Consider the following 16,562-nt stretch of genomic DNA (forward strand, 5'->3'; position numbering starts at 1 on the left):
TGAATTCCGTTTTGAGGGTTAACTGAGTTTGTTACATCCTACTTTTCAGCAGTAACCTTCCTCCTTTATTGCCTCACTCCCTATTTGGAAAAAAAAAAGAAGGGCTTTGGAAAACTTAGTCATTACTTCTTCACATTGCGTTGGATTCACATTTCATGCCACAAACACCAGAAACAGCACTGAAAGCTACAAGGCAAACAGTTTCTCTGCTCGCCAAGGACGAACAGCGAAGGTTTCCCGGACAAACCCTTAGCATGGCATCCTGGGAACTGAAGTCTCCCTGGGAGACGTGAAGGGCAACAATATCCTGGCGCATGCTGGGATATGTAGTCAGACTGTTCATACGCCCAATAGAAATCGGGGGTTCCAGCACTGCATTCTGGGAATCGTAGTCTTTCTGCGACCTCGAACCACCAGGGTGAAGAGGCACCCAACCCGCCGCCATTTTAGGTCTCGAGGTGCAGCGCCTGAGAGAGTCAGCGCGCAGGCGGGCTCAGCCCTGGCTCCGAGCGGGCCCCGCCTCCAGGGTGCCTGGAGCCCGCCCCTCGCCCAGGCTCCGCCTTCCCCCACGTGTCTGCGGCCGAGGGGAGGCGCCTGAGCCGGAGCGGGCTCTCCACCGGTCTGGCCCGGTCCTCATACAGGTTTCTGACAGCGGCTCCCGGGAGCGGCCCCGGCTGCCGGATGCTTCCGCCCGGACTGCGGCGGGCCGGGCTGGACGCTTAGTGCCCGGCTCGAGCCCTGCCTGAGGCTCCCGCGGGGGTGGCAGCGGCCTCCGCCCCGCGGAGACCGAGCGGCTGGAGGACGAGGCGGCGGTCGTGGGGAGGAGGATGGGGGCTAACCAGTTAGTGGTGCTCAACGTCTACGACATGGTGAGTGCGGCCCCTGGCGGCCCGCGCCGGCCGGCACTCTGACGGGCTGGGACCCGGGCTCGGTGCTTCCTGCCTCGCGCCCCCGCCTCCAGTTTAGTTCTCAGGGGTTGGGGGAGGGGACAGTGGCGCTGTCTTCTAATCCGGAGACTGGCCGGCGCGCCTCTTGGAGGTGTCCAGTCATTCTGAGGGAGGGCTTGGGCTTGAGCTTCCTCTGAGCCCTCAGCTCCCCCGACTGTGGGCCCGATCCCTGGGCGGATGAGCGGTGCCCTATCCGCGAAGCTTCTGTCGCTGTGCGACCTCCCCGCCGTCACCTGGCCTCGAAGCTGCCCAGCTCCCCTCTGCCCTGCTCCTGCTGGACCTTTCCTGTATCCAAATGCTCAAGTCTTCCAATAACTCCAAACCCTTCAAGTCTAGAAAGTCACAGCTGCGATGCGGATGCTAGAGTCTCCCTAAAGGTGAACAGGATCCAACACACCCTCATCTCCAAGGCAGCCTCATTAAAATGAATGAAGCTAAAATTTATCTAGAAAATAGCGCCGTTGAATTATTTAGAGATCACAGAGGTGATCACTAGATTCCGAAGACCACTTTCCAGGTGATGCAACAGGTGGATGACGTGACCACTAGAGAGGGAAGGGAAGCCTTGTTTATTATGTCATCTAACTTTGAAGAGCTGCAAACACTCAGGCTAGGGGGGTCAAAGTTTGGGTCCCCTGGGGTTGCAATTGCAATAATAGCCCTAGAAGAAGCACGAGTAGAGAATGATCGCCACTGTGAGTGCACAGTGGGTTTGTTCCCTCGCCTTTGGTTACTTAATTTTTGTTTTGTAAAGGATAACCTTTGCCTGAAAAGCCTGAAATTTCTTGGGTGTGCATTGACACGTGAAAATTCTCCGACTTTCTTTCTGTTGGCTTAAAAATACTTAGCAGAAATTCAACAATAAGAAGTTTTGGTTCTTGTTTACAACTCTTATCTCTTTATTCTTTATATTGTTTGTAGGTTTTTAAATGAACAGGAAGCTATTGATAGAAAGGGATTCCTTATACGATATCCAGAAATAACATTGACAGGGCATATGGTCTGCCTGTAACTAGAAGTGAGGCTTCTCTTCTAGTAGGTTCCAGTGTAATCTGGAGATAAGAGGTAGATTAACAGACTAGGCAAAGTGAATCATGAAGAGAAAAGTTGAATAAATGGGACGAGAGATTCTAGAAGAGCATGTGTAATTTATGACTAGCAGCCTACACTACTGGTTAAGAAATTATTCTCTGCTTTAAACTTTTTGTGTTTAGAAACACAAAAAATGGAAATCCTTTCTTAAGACTTATTATTGTCCCCTTTTTTGTTGTCTTTTGTTGTTGTTTTGAGGCAGGGTTTCTCTGTACTTCTGGCTATCCTAGAACTATCTCTGTAGACCAGGCTGGCCTCAAACTCACAGAGATCCACCTGCCTCTGCCTCTCCTGAGATTAAAGGCCTGCACGACCACTGTCGAGTTTAATATTGTTTTTTTATTATTTCACTGCCTATTGCCTTTCAGACTTTGGATTTTTTTTTAACTGATGAAAACTATATATGTTTTTCTCTGGAGAATATTTATTGAGATATCATTTATATTTTTAATCAATTAGGATTATGCAATGACCAGTGGCAATAGTTTCAGTACCCTAGAACAAATGTTTTTTAGGGGAAGACTGTTTTGAATGATGCTAAAATATGAAGTAATCAAAAAAGAACTTATTCTTCCCGTCACTTTAGTAGATACAGCGAAAGCAGACAGAAAAAGGGTAAGTGACCTTCCCGGGTGACTAAAAGCAGGATCTAGAATTTCTAGATGATAATCTTGATTCAGTATTATCCCTGCTGAGTAATTCCCTTAATTATTTCTTACATATTGCTTTATTTCATCAGCAGGAAGAGAAATATTTGAATAAAGACATTTATTTAAAAGACTTAACCTTGTATGTTCTTTTAAAGGCTTTTGGTCTTTGAATGCTTATATCACTAATTTAAAAACTTAGCATTACTTATTTAATTTTGACCCCATTGAAACCACAGGCAGGATCTATTACCTCTCTGCTTCAAGGAATTTGGGATATCATAAGACATAAGAGTAGTTATGATTTAGAGCAGAATAGCATTATTTTAATGGGAGCAGAAGTGGATCCAAAGACTATTCTGTGGTTGTAGAATCAGGAAATTCTGAAAGAGAAAAAAAGTAAACTAGAAGCCTTGATAGGCTCTTCAAGGGCAGGGATCAAAAAGAACAGGAGTAGGAAGTACAGGCTGAACTCGGAGCTTTGATCTAGTCCCGTCTAACTGGAGGGTAGGATGCATGAAAGAAAACTTCATAGTGAGTGAGTGAGAGTTGCAGGGACTCTGAGCCAAGGGGGTGATCACAGCTCCATTAGCACAAAGCCAAGTAGATGAAGTTATACACTTTTTCCTGTTATACCCATTTTTCACAAATCGGTTTTACTTTTTGATGTATTTTGCTTGATGCTCAGGGTAGATTCCTTTTATCTTTGGCTATAATTTCTGTTCTGTGTAGATGCCTTTGATGATAATTGCTGCTGTTTATAAGCCTAGTACATCAGCTGCTCCAAAACCAACCACTGGTTTTTCCTGTTAGAATCATCAATCAGTTGTCATGGATTCTTGAGTCTTTCTGTCACCTGCTTCAGCTATGACTGTATTTCCTGTTCACTAGAATGGATGGCCGGAGATCACTCCTCTACGCCTCCTACATATATAACTTATTTACCCCGTATTACTTACTTATTTCTTGGTGATTAGAGCCCTCTGAATACTTTGGGACAACCTACCAATAAAATATGGCCAGTAGCAATTTTTTGAAATTTAGGAATGGATTATTCATATATTCCTAATCTACCTATATGTATAGCTAATGAACAACTCAGATTTCTTTCAATTACTAGAAAAAAAATCTGTTATGGTTGCTTTAACACAGTATTTTTTTTTTTTTATAGACCCGGAATTTGTATATTTCAGCCTATCTCAGCTACTAATGCATTTCTTAAAAATTAGAATATGTAGGTCAAAATAAGCTTATCCATCCTAGAAAAAAGTTAAATTTTTTCCATTTTAAAAATAGTGCCTATGTATCTTCAAAGTCTTTAAAAAGTAGAAAACAAACACCTAGAACTCTTCCAGTTAGGACATTTTTGCCTGGACTGCATTGTTTTGGCCTGATTCTCAGACTCCTCCAAGAGAGTTTAAAATTATGAAGGTGTGATAAGGTGTGTCTTTTCATACATCTGTAGATTTAAATCATACGTTCTAAATGAGTTCTGTGTACACTCATTTATTATATACTAAATACACTCTTTGACAATCAGTTCCATAAAACCTGCAAATCCACATGTCTAGCAGCAGACATCCTCCTCTCCTTTTTGTGCCTCTCCTATGCTTTTCTCTTCCCCTACGTGCTGCCCCCCCCCAAATCCCACCATTACCACTTTTGATAGCTAATACTCTATTCAGCATCTCAACCCAAAAACTTGGAAGTAAACCTAAGTAGCTATTATAAACCCTTCACAGTCAGTCACCCGGCCTCATCCAACTCTTAGTTTTGGTTGATCAGTGTAAAAGTAACAGAACTTGACAATCAGCAGCTTAAATTGGAAAGATAGTCTTCAATTCAGAGATTAAAAAGAGGTAGTTTAGCAGCTCAGTCGTGTCATTAAGATTTTGCAACCTCCTACTCTTCCCTGCTCAGTTTGTCTTTGTCCTTGGTTTGTGTCCTCGGAGTTGCAGAATTGCTGCCATAGCACTAAAGTTAGTGTCAGCAAACGATGTGAATGTACTGGGGCAGGGGGACAGTTCTACCTGTTCCTCTATTCTAACAAAGAATCTTTCCTTCCAGAGATTGCTCAGAATTGGCTCCCATGTACCATGCTGCGTCTGAATAAGTAGATCACTGGCTTTTCTAGCCTTTATAGGCAACTTTGTCTATCACACATCTGACTTTGAATTGTGTGTCCATGAGCACATGTGGAGGTCGAACAGCTCAGGTGCTGTTCCTCAGGTGCTCTCCACCCTTTTTTCTAAGTGGCCTAGAACTCACCAGTAGGCTAACTTGGATGGCCCCATGGATCCATCCATCTGTCTTTACCTGTGTTTCCTGTGTTTATATTACAAATACTATCATGCTTGAGGCTAGAGAGATGGCTTAGTGATTAAGAGCACTGGCCATTCTTCGAGAAGGACCTGCGTTCAATTCCCTGCATCCACATAGCAGCTCACAAGTGTAACTCCAGCTCTAGGGATCCAGTACACTCATAAAGACATCTGTGCAGGTAAAGCACCAATGCACATAAAAACAAATAAATATTTAGGAAAAAAATCTGAATACTGTCATGCTTGGCTTTGAGGGGAGCAGTGTAAGACAGTCTCTCACTATTCAGCATGCCAGGCTGGCCTTGAACTCAGAGAACCTCCTGCTTTTGCCTTCTGAGTCCTAGGATTAAAGGTGTGTGCCTCCGTGCCCACCAGTTGTTGTTTTAAAGGTAGGTTTTGGAGAATGAACTCAGATCCTTAATGCACTTTACCAACAGAACCACCCTGCTGTCCCCAACTTTTTGAATATTTAAAAATTTTCAAATTAGATTTGTTTTTCTTTATTCTTGTTTATCCTACAAGTATGTACTTTGTTGTAGTTTGGTTGCTCCATTCTTTAATTGGTTGATTGATTTTTGAAACAGAATCTGATGTTGACCAAGCTTGTCCTGAATACCTGATCTTCATTCCTTCCTTAAGTGGGGCACCTTTTAAAGTCTCATCTCACTAAACAGGAACCCACACAGAAATTTCAGTCACTTCACTGTAGACTGTTAGTTACATCTGTAGTCTTCTGCCGTATTATATATTCACAGGTTTGGGGCATTAGGTCCTGGTTATCTTTGCAAGTCATTTCACCTACCACACTGTCAATGAAAGATATAACCCCCAAATAGGCAGTGTTCCTTAGTAGTTCCTTGACTTTGTATAGAGTAACTGTTAGCCTAGTAACTAAAGGTAGAATTTTGAAACATACAAAAGAATTAATGTAGAAATCTTCTATGATTGGGAAGTGCTCAGAGGTCAATTAGGTGCAAGCATATTAATGATTAAAGGCTTGGGGGCATTGTATTAGTTACTTTTTCTCACTAAAGTAGTAAAATTCCTAAACCCCCCCCCAAAAAAAAAATTGAGGAAAGGACTTCTTTTAGCTCACGGTTTGAAGGTTCAGTCTAGGCATGGTGGACACGTGAGTGTCCAGTCACAATTCATCTTCAGAAAGTAGAGAGAGATGAATACTGGTGTTACATTTGCTTCTTCTTTCTATTTGGTCCAGGAGCTTTGCCCACAGTGTAGTGTGATTTATCTTGTGTGCCTGATCCTTTAAAGGATTCCCAGTTGCTAGTGAACTGGCCCGTTAAGAATTCTTAGCTGTTGGGCTGGAGAGATGGCTCAGTGGTTAAGAGAACTGAGTACTCTTCCAGAGGTCCTGAGTTCCAATTCCCAGCAACCACATGGTGGCTCACAACCATCTGTGATTGGATCCAATGCCCTCTTCTGGTGTGTCTGAGGACAGTACAGTGTACTCATATACATAAAATAAATAAATCTTAAAAAAAAAAAAAAAAAAAAAAAATTAGAACTGTTTGACCCTATCTATGACTTTCAGTGTTGGTTGCCTCTTGTATTTCGGGGAACAGGATCGGATATTAAAAAGCCAGCTAAGAGGGGGGTTGGGGATTTAGCTCAGTGGTAGAGCGCTTGCCTAGCAAGCGCAAGGCCCTGGGTTCGGTCCCCAGCTCCGAAAAAAAAAAAAAAAAAAAAAAAAAAAAAAAAAAGCCAGCTAAGGCTGAGAAAGGGAACTGGGCTACCAGAGTGAGAAGAGAACGCAGTTGGTGGAGAAGATATGCTTAGGAGACAGTTGAGGTAGGAGAAGCTGAGCTGAGCAGATAGGCTAGAACGGCTGTTATAGTTTGGAGCTGCTAGGATTGGGAAAACTGGGAGGAGGGCTGGCAGGGAGTTTAGCAAACTGGTAACTGTTCCAAAACAGCTAGCGATTTTACATAGGGAATGATGCTGCCCACATTCAGAATGGGTCTTCCCTCCTCAGTTCAACCTCTCTGGAAATGCTCTCAAAGACATGGGAGGTATATATCACCCAGGTGATTCTAAATATTGTCAAGCTTATAATCAGGATTAACTATTATAAGTCATCCTTTGCATGATACTCAAACATATTTTTAAGTCATAACTTTCTGCCTCTGGACTCCATAGGCTTATGCCCACCTTAATGCTAACTGCATGCATTTCAATATCAAATTTCAAAACTGTTAAAAATTCCAATGTCTCTTCGTACTCTGAACCACCAGAGAGTTAAAAAAACAAGTTCTATACTTCCCATATACAATGGTACAGAATTTTAAAAACCCCTATCAAAAGAAAAGAATGGGAACATAGCAAGGACAGTGTGGTTCTACATTTCGCCTTACCAGTGGGGACCTCCTCTCAGGCAGACAAAATGAGAGGTGTCCTCACTGCCATCAGGGTGTGAGAATGGCAGAAAGCAGCCTAATATGGGGACCCCAACCCGGGTAAGAAACAAGACAGGCTGAGGCCAAGGAGGTAGGGGTTCTTAAACTCCTAGGCATCCAGTGGCCACTGGGAACCTCATGGAGTCAGAACAAGGGGGCCACACAGGCCAGCAACAAGCCTGGGGGTGAGGATGGGAGGACTCTGGCTTAGCTTAGGGGTGAATGCCCGGACGGTGGTTCTTGGTGAGAGAGACAGTCCTTGCTTGTTCAAACTTTATTTCTTGTTCACCTTGGAAAATGGGTGCATATGATTTACTGAGGGTGGACCAGAGATTAAATACCTTTTGCAGGAAGGAATGTCCAGGAAGGGACACTTACTGGCCAACCCATCGATACCCCATTAGCATGGAGAACTGTGTTGTGTTCTGTGCTGTTCATGTGGGGTGTTGTGGTCATGGGCTCCAGGACAGGAACAGGGTTGGCAGTAGATAACAACACCTACCGTCCTCAGATGCAGAAGTACTTGGGTTTCTGTTGTTGTTCTTTTTTTTTTTTTTTTTTTTTTTTTTTTGGAGCTGGGGACCGAACCCAGGGCCTTGTGCTTGCTAGGCAACACTCTACCACTGAGCTAAATCCCCAACCCCATTGCTTGGGTTTCTGAATCGGCTCAGTTTTTGTCTGGTGATATGGTTCTACTTGCCCTGTAGGACAGATCAGGCTTTTAAAGCAAGGCTGAAGACCCAAACCAAACACCCAGACCTGAAGCTCTATTTGTTGTCTGGAGATCTCGATAGCATCACATGTGTGGGAGCTTGATTGAAATGGCATCCCCTATTTTGGGCATTTGAATACTTGGTCTCCAGTTGGTGATGTTCTTTGGGAAGTTATAGGAGGTGTGCTCCTGTTGGAAAAGTATGTCACTTACGGCGAGCTTCAAGAGTTGAAGACTCTGGAAGTTGGAGTATGCTTTCTGCCTACAGTTCGAGATAGCCTTCCAGCCTGCCTGCTGCCATGCTTTGCCCCTGTGAGAGTGATAGACTCTTACCCTTCTAGAACCATAAGCCATAACCCTTCTTTGTGTAAGTTGCCTTGGTCCATGGTATTCTATCACAGCAATGCAAAAGTATCTAATGCAGAACAGAATTCGATACCAGGGGTGGCCTAGTGCTGTGGAGAACCTGAACATGTGGGGTCTGGGGTGTGTGTGTGTGTGTGTGTGGAAGACTTTGGGACATTGTACTACATAAGCCATAGAATGCTGTAACAGGGCTCACCAGCTCATCCTAGTAGGAGCTTGGAAGGCAGTGCAGAGAGCTTTGCAGACAATGGAGGCCCAGCTCAAGAGGTTTAGAAGCAATGTTAACAACTGGGTTAGAAAACATTCCTATGCTTTTGGAGGTTGGGGCTGTTTTCTGCCCATGTTCTAAAAACTTACCTGAGGCTAAATTTAAAAGTAATGGACCAATTTCTTTGACAGAGAATTCAAGATAGCCTAATATTTACTTTGTCATGCAGTTATTAGTAGTCTTAAGTAAATCTACAAGGTAAAAGAACAACTGGGCAAAAGGAAAACATACTTTTTGAAAAGGAAAAAAGGTACCAGGAGACTTACTATTTCAGCTAATGCTGTGAGATATAAGGAGATTAATACCTGATCTATACTGAAGTAAAGGAAGGGATACAAATTCGTGAATAGAAAAGGCCTATCTAAGCAATATTCTGCTCCTAGAAAGGATAAACAGAAGCTTCTGTATTTAAAGGGACCAAGCATCTATCTCACACTGATAGCCAAACTTGGTTGTCTATGTGAACATGGCTTTTAGAGTCACAGAGGATAATAGAATCTTCCACAGTTTCAGAGAGTCAGTGAGGCTGACAAGGGTGTCTGTGATGGTTTACATATGCTTGGCCCAGGGAGTGGCACTGTTAGAAGGTGTGGCCTTGTTGGAGGATGTGTGTCACTGTGGGGTGGGCTTGGAGACCCCCCTCCTAGCTGCTCCTCAGTCTGTTCCTGGCTTCCTTTGGGTGAAGATATAGAACTCAGCTCCTCCTGCTGCCATGTTCCTGCCTTGATGATAAACTCTAAGGTTCAGAGGTTCAGGACTAAACCTCTGAACCTGTAAGCCAGCCCCCATGAAATGTTGTCCTTTATAAAACTTGTGTTGGGGAGCTGGAGAGATGGCTCAGTGGTTAAGAGCACTGGTTGCTCTTCCAGAGGTCCTGAGTTCAAATCTCAGCAACCACATGGTGGCTCACAACCATCTGTAATGTGATCCAATGCCCTCCTCTGGTTTCCTCTGAAAACAGCTACAGTGTTCTTATATATAATAAATAAATATTTAAAAAAAAAACAAAAAACTTGTGTTGATCATGGTGTCTGTTCACAACAATAAAACTCTAAGACAAAAGTCCTCACTTAGAGAGCATTGTTTGAAGCTGTGAAAGTAAAGTTCTGTTGTGTTGGAGATCCCAAAATTTTGGAGCTGTCAGAGCCATGGGACATCTCTCCTTAGAGTTGTGTACAGGGGATGAAACCAGCCCAAGAGACTAAAGTATGTTACCAGTAGCAGCACTGGAAGGAAGGGCAGAGTGATCTAAGTAAGCCCTTTGACATGAGGCATGAAGTTTGTCCTGCTGAGTTTCCATTTGTCTTCCTTGGGTCTAGTATTCTCACTATGCCCTGATTCCTCCTTTTGGTATAGTAATGTATATTTTGTGCCATTGTATTTTGGAAGTAAATTGCTTTTTTCTATTTTACCGGAGGGTTACAATTAAGAGATTCTGGAGTCTGACACGAGAGACTAAAAGACTAAGAAGTCTTCTGAATCTTCGTATTCCCTAAATATCTTTTGTGTTATGATATGGCCACAAGTCTGTAGCGGCCAGGGCGTGGAATGTGGTGGTTTGAATGCTACATGCCCCTCCATAATGCTGGGCATTTGAATACTTGGTCCCCAGTTTGTGGCACTGTTTAGATAGGATTAGAGAGTGGTCTTGACGGAGGGAGTATGTCACTAGAAGCTGGCTTTGAAATTACAGAAGTTCCAGTTTGCTTTCTGTTTCCAGCTTAAGGTTCAAGATGTGTGTTCTCAGCAGCTCCCCACTGTGAGGGAGATAGTCTTATCCTTCTGGAACCATAAGCCCCAAATAAACACTTTCTTCTGTTGTGTTGGTCATGGTGTCTTAGCACAATAGAAAAGTAACTAAGATAGTCTAGACTGTAACAGCCTTGAGTAGTCCCTTCCCTCCAGGTTGGCCTGTCGCATATGTGACCTTGCTCTTGGCCAGCTTTCTTAGGTGGGCATCCATCCCTATTGTCCTGGAGATCTCTGTTGTAGCTGGCTTCACCTGCATGGCTTTTGTACTATGACTCTTAGGGCCACCTTGTAGCTACTCTAACCCTGACACACAATTGCCTGGCCTTAGTGGCCATGGTGCTAGCCTCATAATGCTGTCTTGTCTTGCATACCTGCAAAAGTAGTGCTGTTTGAATAATGACACAGGCTCTGCTGCTAGCTTCAGGAGTAGCTGGTCGCCTACACCACAGCTATGACTTCCATGCAGCATGGCCATTCAAGCTGAGATCACTCTTTCCTAGATATGTCGGGGTTTTGTTTTTGTTTTTTGTTGTTTTTGTTTGTTTTTGATCAGGAGACCTCTTCTTCATTCCAGTTCACGCTCTCTCTTCAGTTAAAAATGCATCTTTCACAATAGTCTTCAACAGGCAGAAATGATCTTAATCATGGACACCTTTCCTGTTAATGTCATTACAGGAAGCAGAGTTTCTCTTTAAAGGCACCAGTCTCTAACAATCGCAGCTGCTGTCTTCACGTGTGTCTTTTCTGCATCTTTACTTTTATGATGTGTGTGTTGCATGATGGGTTACCATGAGGTCATGCCATAGCATACATTCGGAGGTAAGAGGACAATTTTGTGCACTCAGATCTCTCCTTTTATCTTTACATGAGTTATGGAACCAAACTAGATTTCCTGGCTTTTGTGGCAAGTGTGTTTATGGCATGGTCATCTCCCTGGCCCCTTTTCTGCATTCTTAAACTCACAATTCTTTCCTTGTCAAACATTACCTTTTTCATATTTTCCTGCTGTCTTCTGTAACTGTACATCTAACTAAAAGCAGTAAACAGTAGTAACTAGACCACCCCCTTGAATGTTGTGCTATCTTGAAATTTACCTTCCAAAAAACTTAGTAGTCCCACTTATCAGCCACCCTCACTTACATTTTCAGGACAGAGGCAGAGTGGAACTAGGTTCTTTACCAGGCTGTGAGACAAATGACTTATAACCCAGATTTCAGTAGGGTCCTTGTTCCCCGCTGAAACAAGGGCTTGGGCTTCCCACTGACCGCATTTCTCTTGGCATTTGTATTAGCTACTTTTATGTTGCTGTAATAAAACACTTTGAGCAAAACAACTTAGCAGGGGGGGAGGGGGGGTTGCGGTATTTGGCTTATACTTCCAGGTCACAATCCATCATTGAAGGAAGTCAGAGCAGAAATTATAGAAGGACACTACGTACTGGCTCACTCCGTGCCTCGTGGGCAGCTAGCTACCTTTCTTACACAGCCCTGCCTAGGGATAGCACCATGAACGAACATTGAGCTGGGCTCTCTTAGCATCAGTTAGCAATCGAGATAATGCTCTAGACATACCCACAGGCCAGTCTGATCAATGCAGGTTTTCTATTGAGGTACCCTATTCCTAGGTAACTCTAGGTTGTATATTAAGTTAATAAAAACAAAGCAGCATGTATTCTGTTCTTCTAAATGCCCACCAGAATGGTCTTTTCTCGCTAAATTATGGTCTTACCATTTCAATACTGAGCTTTTGCCAGTACACTGACCAAGCCAGCTCAGTCAGTCAACAGGTTCTCCAGGGCAGGTGTGAGGGTTGAAAAGAAAAAAGACAATTAGACAACATTCAATATGACTTAGCCAGTTCTGAGGCTGAAGCAGAAGTTTTATTTCCAATCTGCTTTTATCCCACTTTAATTACGTGCAGAATGGTAAGATCAGTTCTGAGTTGAGGAACAAGCAAGGTGATAATCAGGATCCTGTAAACACCTTTCTGGGGGCTGGTCAGGATGACCAAGACAAAGGGACTGCCACACACGCTTCTGCTGACCCTGCTCTGAGCTTAGCATTAATTCGGTGTAAATGTTCTAGTCAGAGCCTATTTCCTGAGTCCAGGCCCAAAGCCAGATTTCTGTCCTGGGCTTCTTTTTATTGCCCTGATAAGGTCAGATTTCAGCCAAGTGTCTAGCAGCAAAGCAAGTGGCCCCAAAAGGCTCTCTGCAATGCATAGTGATTTTAATTTCACTACCACACTGTTTTAATTATTGCAGTTTCATATTATATTTAGTATCTGACTAGACCAGTTTCTCTTTACTATTATTTCTAAGTTTGCTTGGCTTCATTTTCTTTTCTAGAAGTGTTTCTTTTTTAAGTCTTAGGAAAGCATTCCTACAGGTTTTTATGTGTTTTACAATATAATATAAAATGTGCCACCTTAGCCATTTCTGACTGTGTGGTTGTGATATTAAGTGTACTCACATACTTTTGCATCCTTCAGAACTCTCTTCATCGTGCAGAATAGGAAGTTGTCTGTTCTGCTTCCTGCCCTGTAAATTTGACTGAGCACTTCATATAGGCCTTTGCCTTTTTCTGTTGACTCCTTAGCATACCCTCCTCAGTGTCTGTTCATATTATTATATGTATGAGAATGTCCCACTTTAAGGCTGAATAGTATTCATTGTACTTATGTACCAGTTTGTTTCTCTATTCATCTCTTGGTGGTTACTTCTACTTTTGGACTGTGATTAGTAATACTACAAAAACAGGCGGAAAGCCCTGATTCCTAGCTTTTAATTATTTTGAATATTCGTTTGCTTCTTTTATAATTGCTCACTAAACCCATAAGCTTGAAAAGAATTAACATTTTTATCATTCTCTTTCCTCTTTATTGATAAAATTTTTTTTGCTTTAAAATTTTTATTCATAAAATTCATATAAAAAGTTTTATAAGTATAATTAATAGATAGATAGACAGACAGACAGATCAGACTCACATAGATCTGCCTTCTGAGTGCTAGAATTAAAGGCATGTGCGACCACACTCAGCCTTAATTATTAATGTTAGTTTAACTTTTTTAATACTTTTCTTTTTTTCTTTTTTCTTTTTTTAATTTATTTATTTAATGTATATGAGTACACGCTGTCTTCAGACGCACCAGAGGAGGGCATCAGATCTCATTACAGATGGTTGTGAGCCACCATGTGGTTGCTGGGAATTGAACTCAGGACCTCTGGAAGAGCAGTCGGTGCTCTTAACCACTGAGCCATCTCTCCAGCCCTAGTTTAACTTTTTTAATTAATAATTTTTAGCTTGCCATAATCTAGAGTCACTTCAAAGCCTCCATTAGGAATTAATTTTCTAGATCAAGTTGTCTTGCGCTCATGTCTGCGGGGGGATTACCTTGTTTGTTAAGTGGTACGTCTCTGTTCAGATGGTCCTTAACTATGTAAGAGAAAGCTAGGTGAGAGCAAGCAAATACCCATTTGTTTCTCTTTCTGCTCTCGACTGCACATGTGCTTGAATGTGGGCCTTGAATCCCTGCAGTGATGAACAGTAGCCTGGGAGTGTAAGCTGAATAGACCTTTCCCTTACTAAGTTGTTTCATGTCAGGATGTTTGTCCCAGCAACAGAAACGAAAGTAGAACGTCTGTTGTTATTAAAATCTCCTTGTTATTAAATATCGGCCTGCGCCCGTCCAGAAAGAGCACACCAAACCAACACGGTTCCACGTGGAGAGATTTAATGAGAGAAGAGTAGAAGGGTGGAAAGGCGGCTGGCCATGGGCATGTGGAGGGGTGGGGGACAGGAGCAGCAAAGAACAAAGAGTAAGAGATTATTAAGAGGGCAAGCAGCCCCTTTATAGTCAGGCACAGCTGGCTGTTGCCAGGCAACTGTGGGGTGGAGCATACCTGGCTGTTCCCAGGTAGCTGTGGGGGTGGAACTTAGACAGAATACCAACATTCCCCCGTTTTGTTTTAATTAAAAAAAAAAAATTAGAGGCGATGGTGAAGCAGGAATAGAGTTGTCGTGATCTCTGACTACTTTCTGCTTCCTTTGGGGTGACATGACCTAGGGAACCTAGAAAAATGGGTATGGGGTGTTTGTCCAATCCTAGAGTTGGCTATCTCCCTGTTGTCCGTGATCTGTGGAACCGTCCTGGATAGGCCAGAAGGAACAGATCCAATAGAAGCATCTGTGTCTGTGAGAGGGGATTGAAACATCTGGAGGTCACTTCTCTGGAGCTGTCCTGGGTGTAGTAAGTCCCTGGACTTGACAAGATGCTGGAACACACATATATATTTATTATAGGCAGAGAATAAGATTAAGCGCGTTTGGGAGAAAAGAAAAATTTTCTTAGATGTACATTTGAAACCCAGAGGAATCCCACTCTTTGGAATAGGTCGTAAGTGGGAACTTTAGGCAGATGTACTTATCCAAGTGGAGTCTATTTGATCCATAAGAGGTAGGTCTGAGTGGGTTTCCTGTAGCTTATAAGTTTACAAAAGAGATAACAGCATGAGTCAACAACATGAACATTTCTTTAGGATTTGCAGAGCAAGGGAGAGGCTTGCAGTGTCACAGAGAGCTGGGACACTGGTGCACACAGTTGAGGCATTGCGTGTAGGTGGCAGTGTGAGCTTTGTGGAGCAAAGTCCCGGACAGAAAGAGAGAACTTGCTTATATGAGGGTCTTAGGGGTCGCATGTGCATGGGAAAGCAGGCCTCACAGACAGGGTTCCTGTGGAACAGGGTCAGACCTGCTTTTCAGGGGTACAAACCAGGAGCTACAGCAACAAGGAAGGGAGGAGTGGGAAGCCTGGGGATGGGGCCAGACAGAGATAGTGTTTTCTGGTTAGTGTAAATTAGACCAAAACATCCCAGGAAATGGGGACAGGCGGCAAAGACCGATAGACCTGTGGGCAAGAATAGGGATTAATTGCCCCGACCGGTGCTGGGGCTACACTCAGAGCCGGTGCTCCTGAGCCAGAGAGCAGTCTATGCAGGCCCGGCCTGGCGTTAAACTATCGGAGATCGAGACAGAGAGCGAGAGAGAGTGAGTGTGAGTGTCTCACCCAAGAGAGAGAGAGTGTCTCACCCAAGGGAAAAGGTCCTAGAACAAGGCTCAGTGAAAGGCTCTATCCCCAGAGGCAGCACAGGTAGCTCCAAGCTCAAGAACGCTCCCCTGAAACCATGTGCACACCATGGAAAGTCAAGCTCTGAGGTAAGAAAGTGCACGGAGGTTGAGTAGTTACTGCTCACCAGCACGTGCTTGAAGAGGGCGCTCTCCTTGGCAGGCAGCTGTAGGCAGGGCATCATGGCGATGGGGAGGCCCGCTGGAGTGGTGGAAGCCATGAGTCCCACAGCAGCCAGCAGATAGTGGTTGTGGTGATCGGATGGCCTAAATGGTGTGATGGAGGCAGCAGCTGGGATCGAATTTGTGTGATGTGCACGGAAGTGGCAACAATGCAACGGCAGTGCCCAATGGTGGGCTTGCAGTGGCGATCTCGGGTCATGTGCGCAGAAGTGGCATGCATCTCCATTCTTCCTTGCCACAGCCAGCGCAAGCAAGCAGCCCAAGGCAAACAACCGTGACTGCGCCCCAGGCCCAGGGTAGACCGTGGCTCCATGTGAGCGCACGACTGTGACCATGCCCTGGGTCCCGGGCTCAGGGCGGACTGGGGGCCGCAGCGGAAGCACGCCATGGGGAGGGCCCCGTGGTCCCCACCGCTGCAGCCGGCGGGGGGCGCCAGGCACGGAAGATCAATGTCCTCACACGGGACATCTGAGTCTCAGCACCAATGGTAGGGTTCCTGGTTCTATCCTGGGTTTCGGCACCAATATTTGGTTTTGAATCTTGGCCTGTGCCCAGACAGAACACACCCAAACACCATGGTTCCATGTGGAGAGATTTAATGAGAGAAGAATAGAAAAACCTGCCCAGAATGTAGTGGTACGGCACAGATGTACTTAAACTGTACTCTCTCTCATCCAGCACATTTTCTCCCTATAGGGTTGGGGGGTTAAATTGCAGTGGTTCTCAACCTTCCTAATGC

The 16,562-nt window shown here is 44.1% G+C and overlaps 1 protein-coding gene across 2 annotated transcripts in view; it reads left to right on the forward strand.

Annotated features, from left to right (window-relative positions):
- Positions 1-569: 569 nt before the first annotated feature.
- Desi2 (desumoylating isopeptidase 2) overlaps positions 570-16,562 on the forward strand; it is a 44,455-nt gene continuing 28,462 nt past the window's right edge. For both annotated transcript variants that reach the window (XR_004389291.1, XM_032914710.1), the window contains exon 1: positions 570-869. Coding sequence is in view for 1 of the 2 variants with exons in the window: in XM_032914710.1 (XP_032770601.1) it covers positions 828-869 (42 nt within the window). In the remaining variant the exon portion in view is untranslated. The remainder of the gene's footprint in view (positions 870-16,562) is intronic.

The sequence above is a fragment of the Rattus rattus genome, chromosome 10 (genome assembly GCF_011064425.1).
Source record: "Rattus rattus isolate New Zealand chromosome 10, Rrattus_CSIRO_v1, whole genome shotgun sequence".
Taxonomy (NCBI): Eukaryota; Metazoa; Chordata; class Mammalia; order Rodentia; family Muridae; genus Rattus; species Rattus rattus.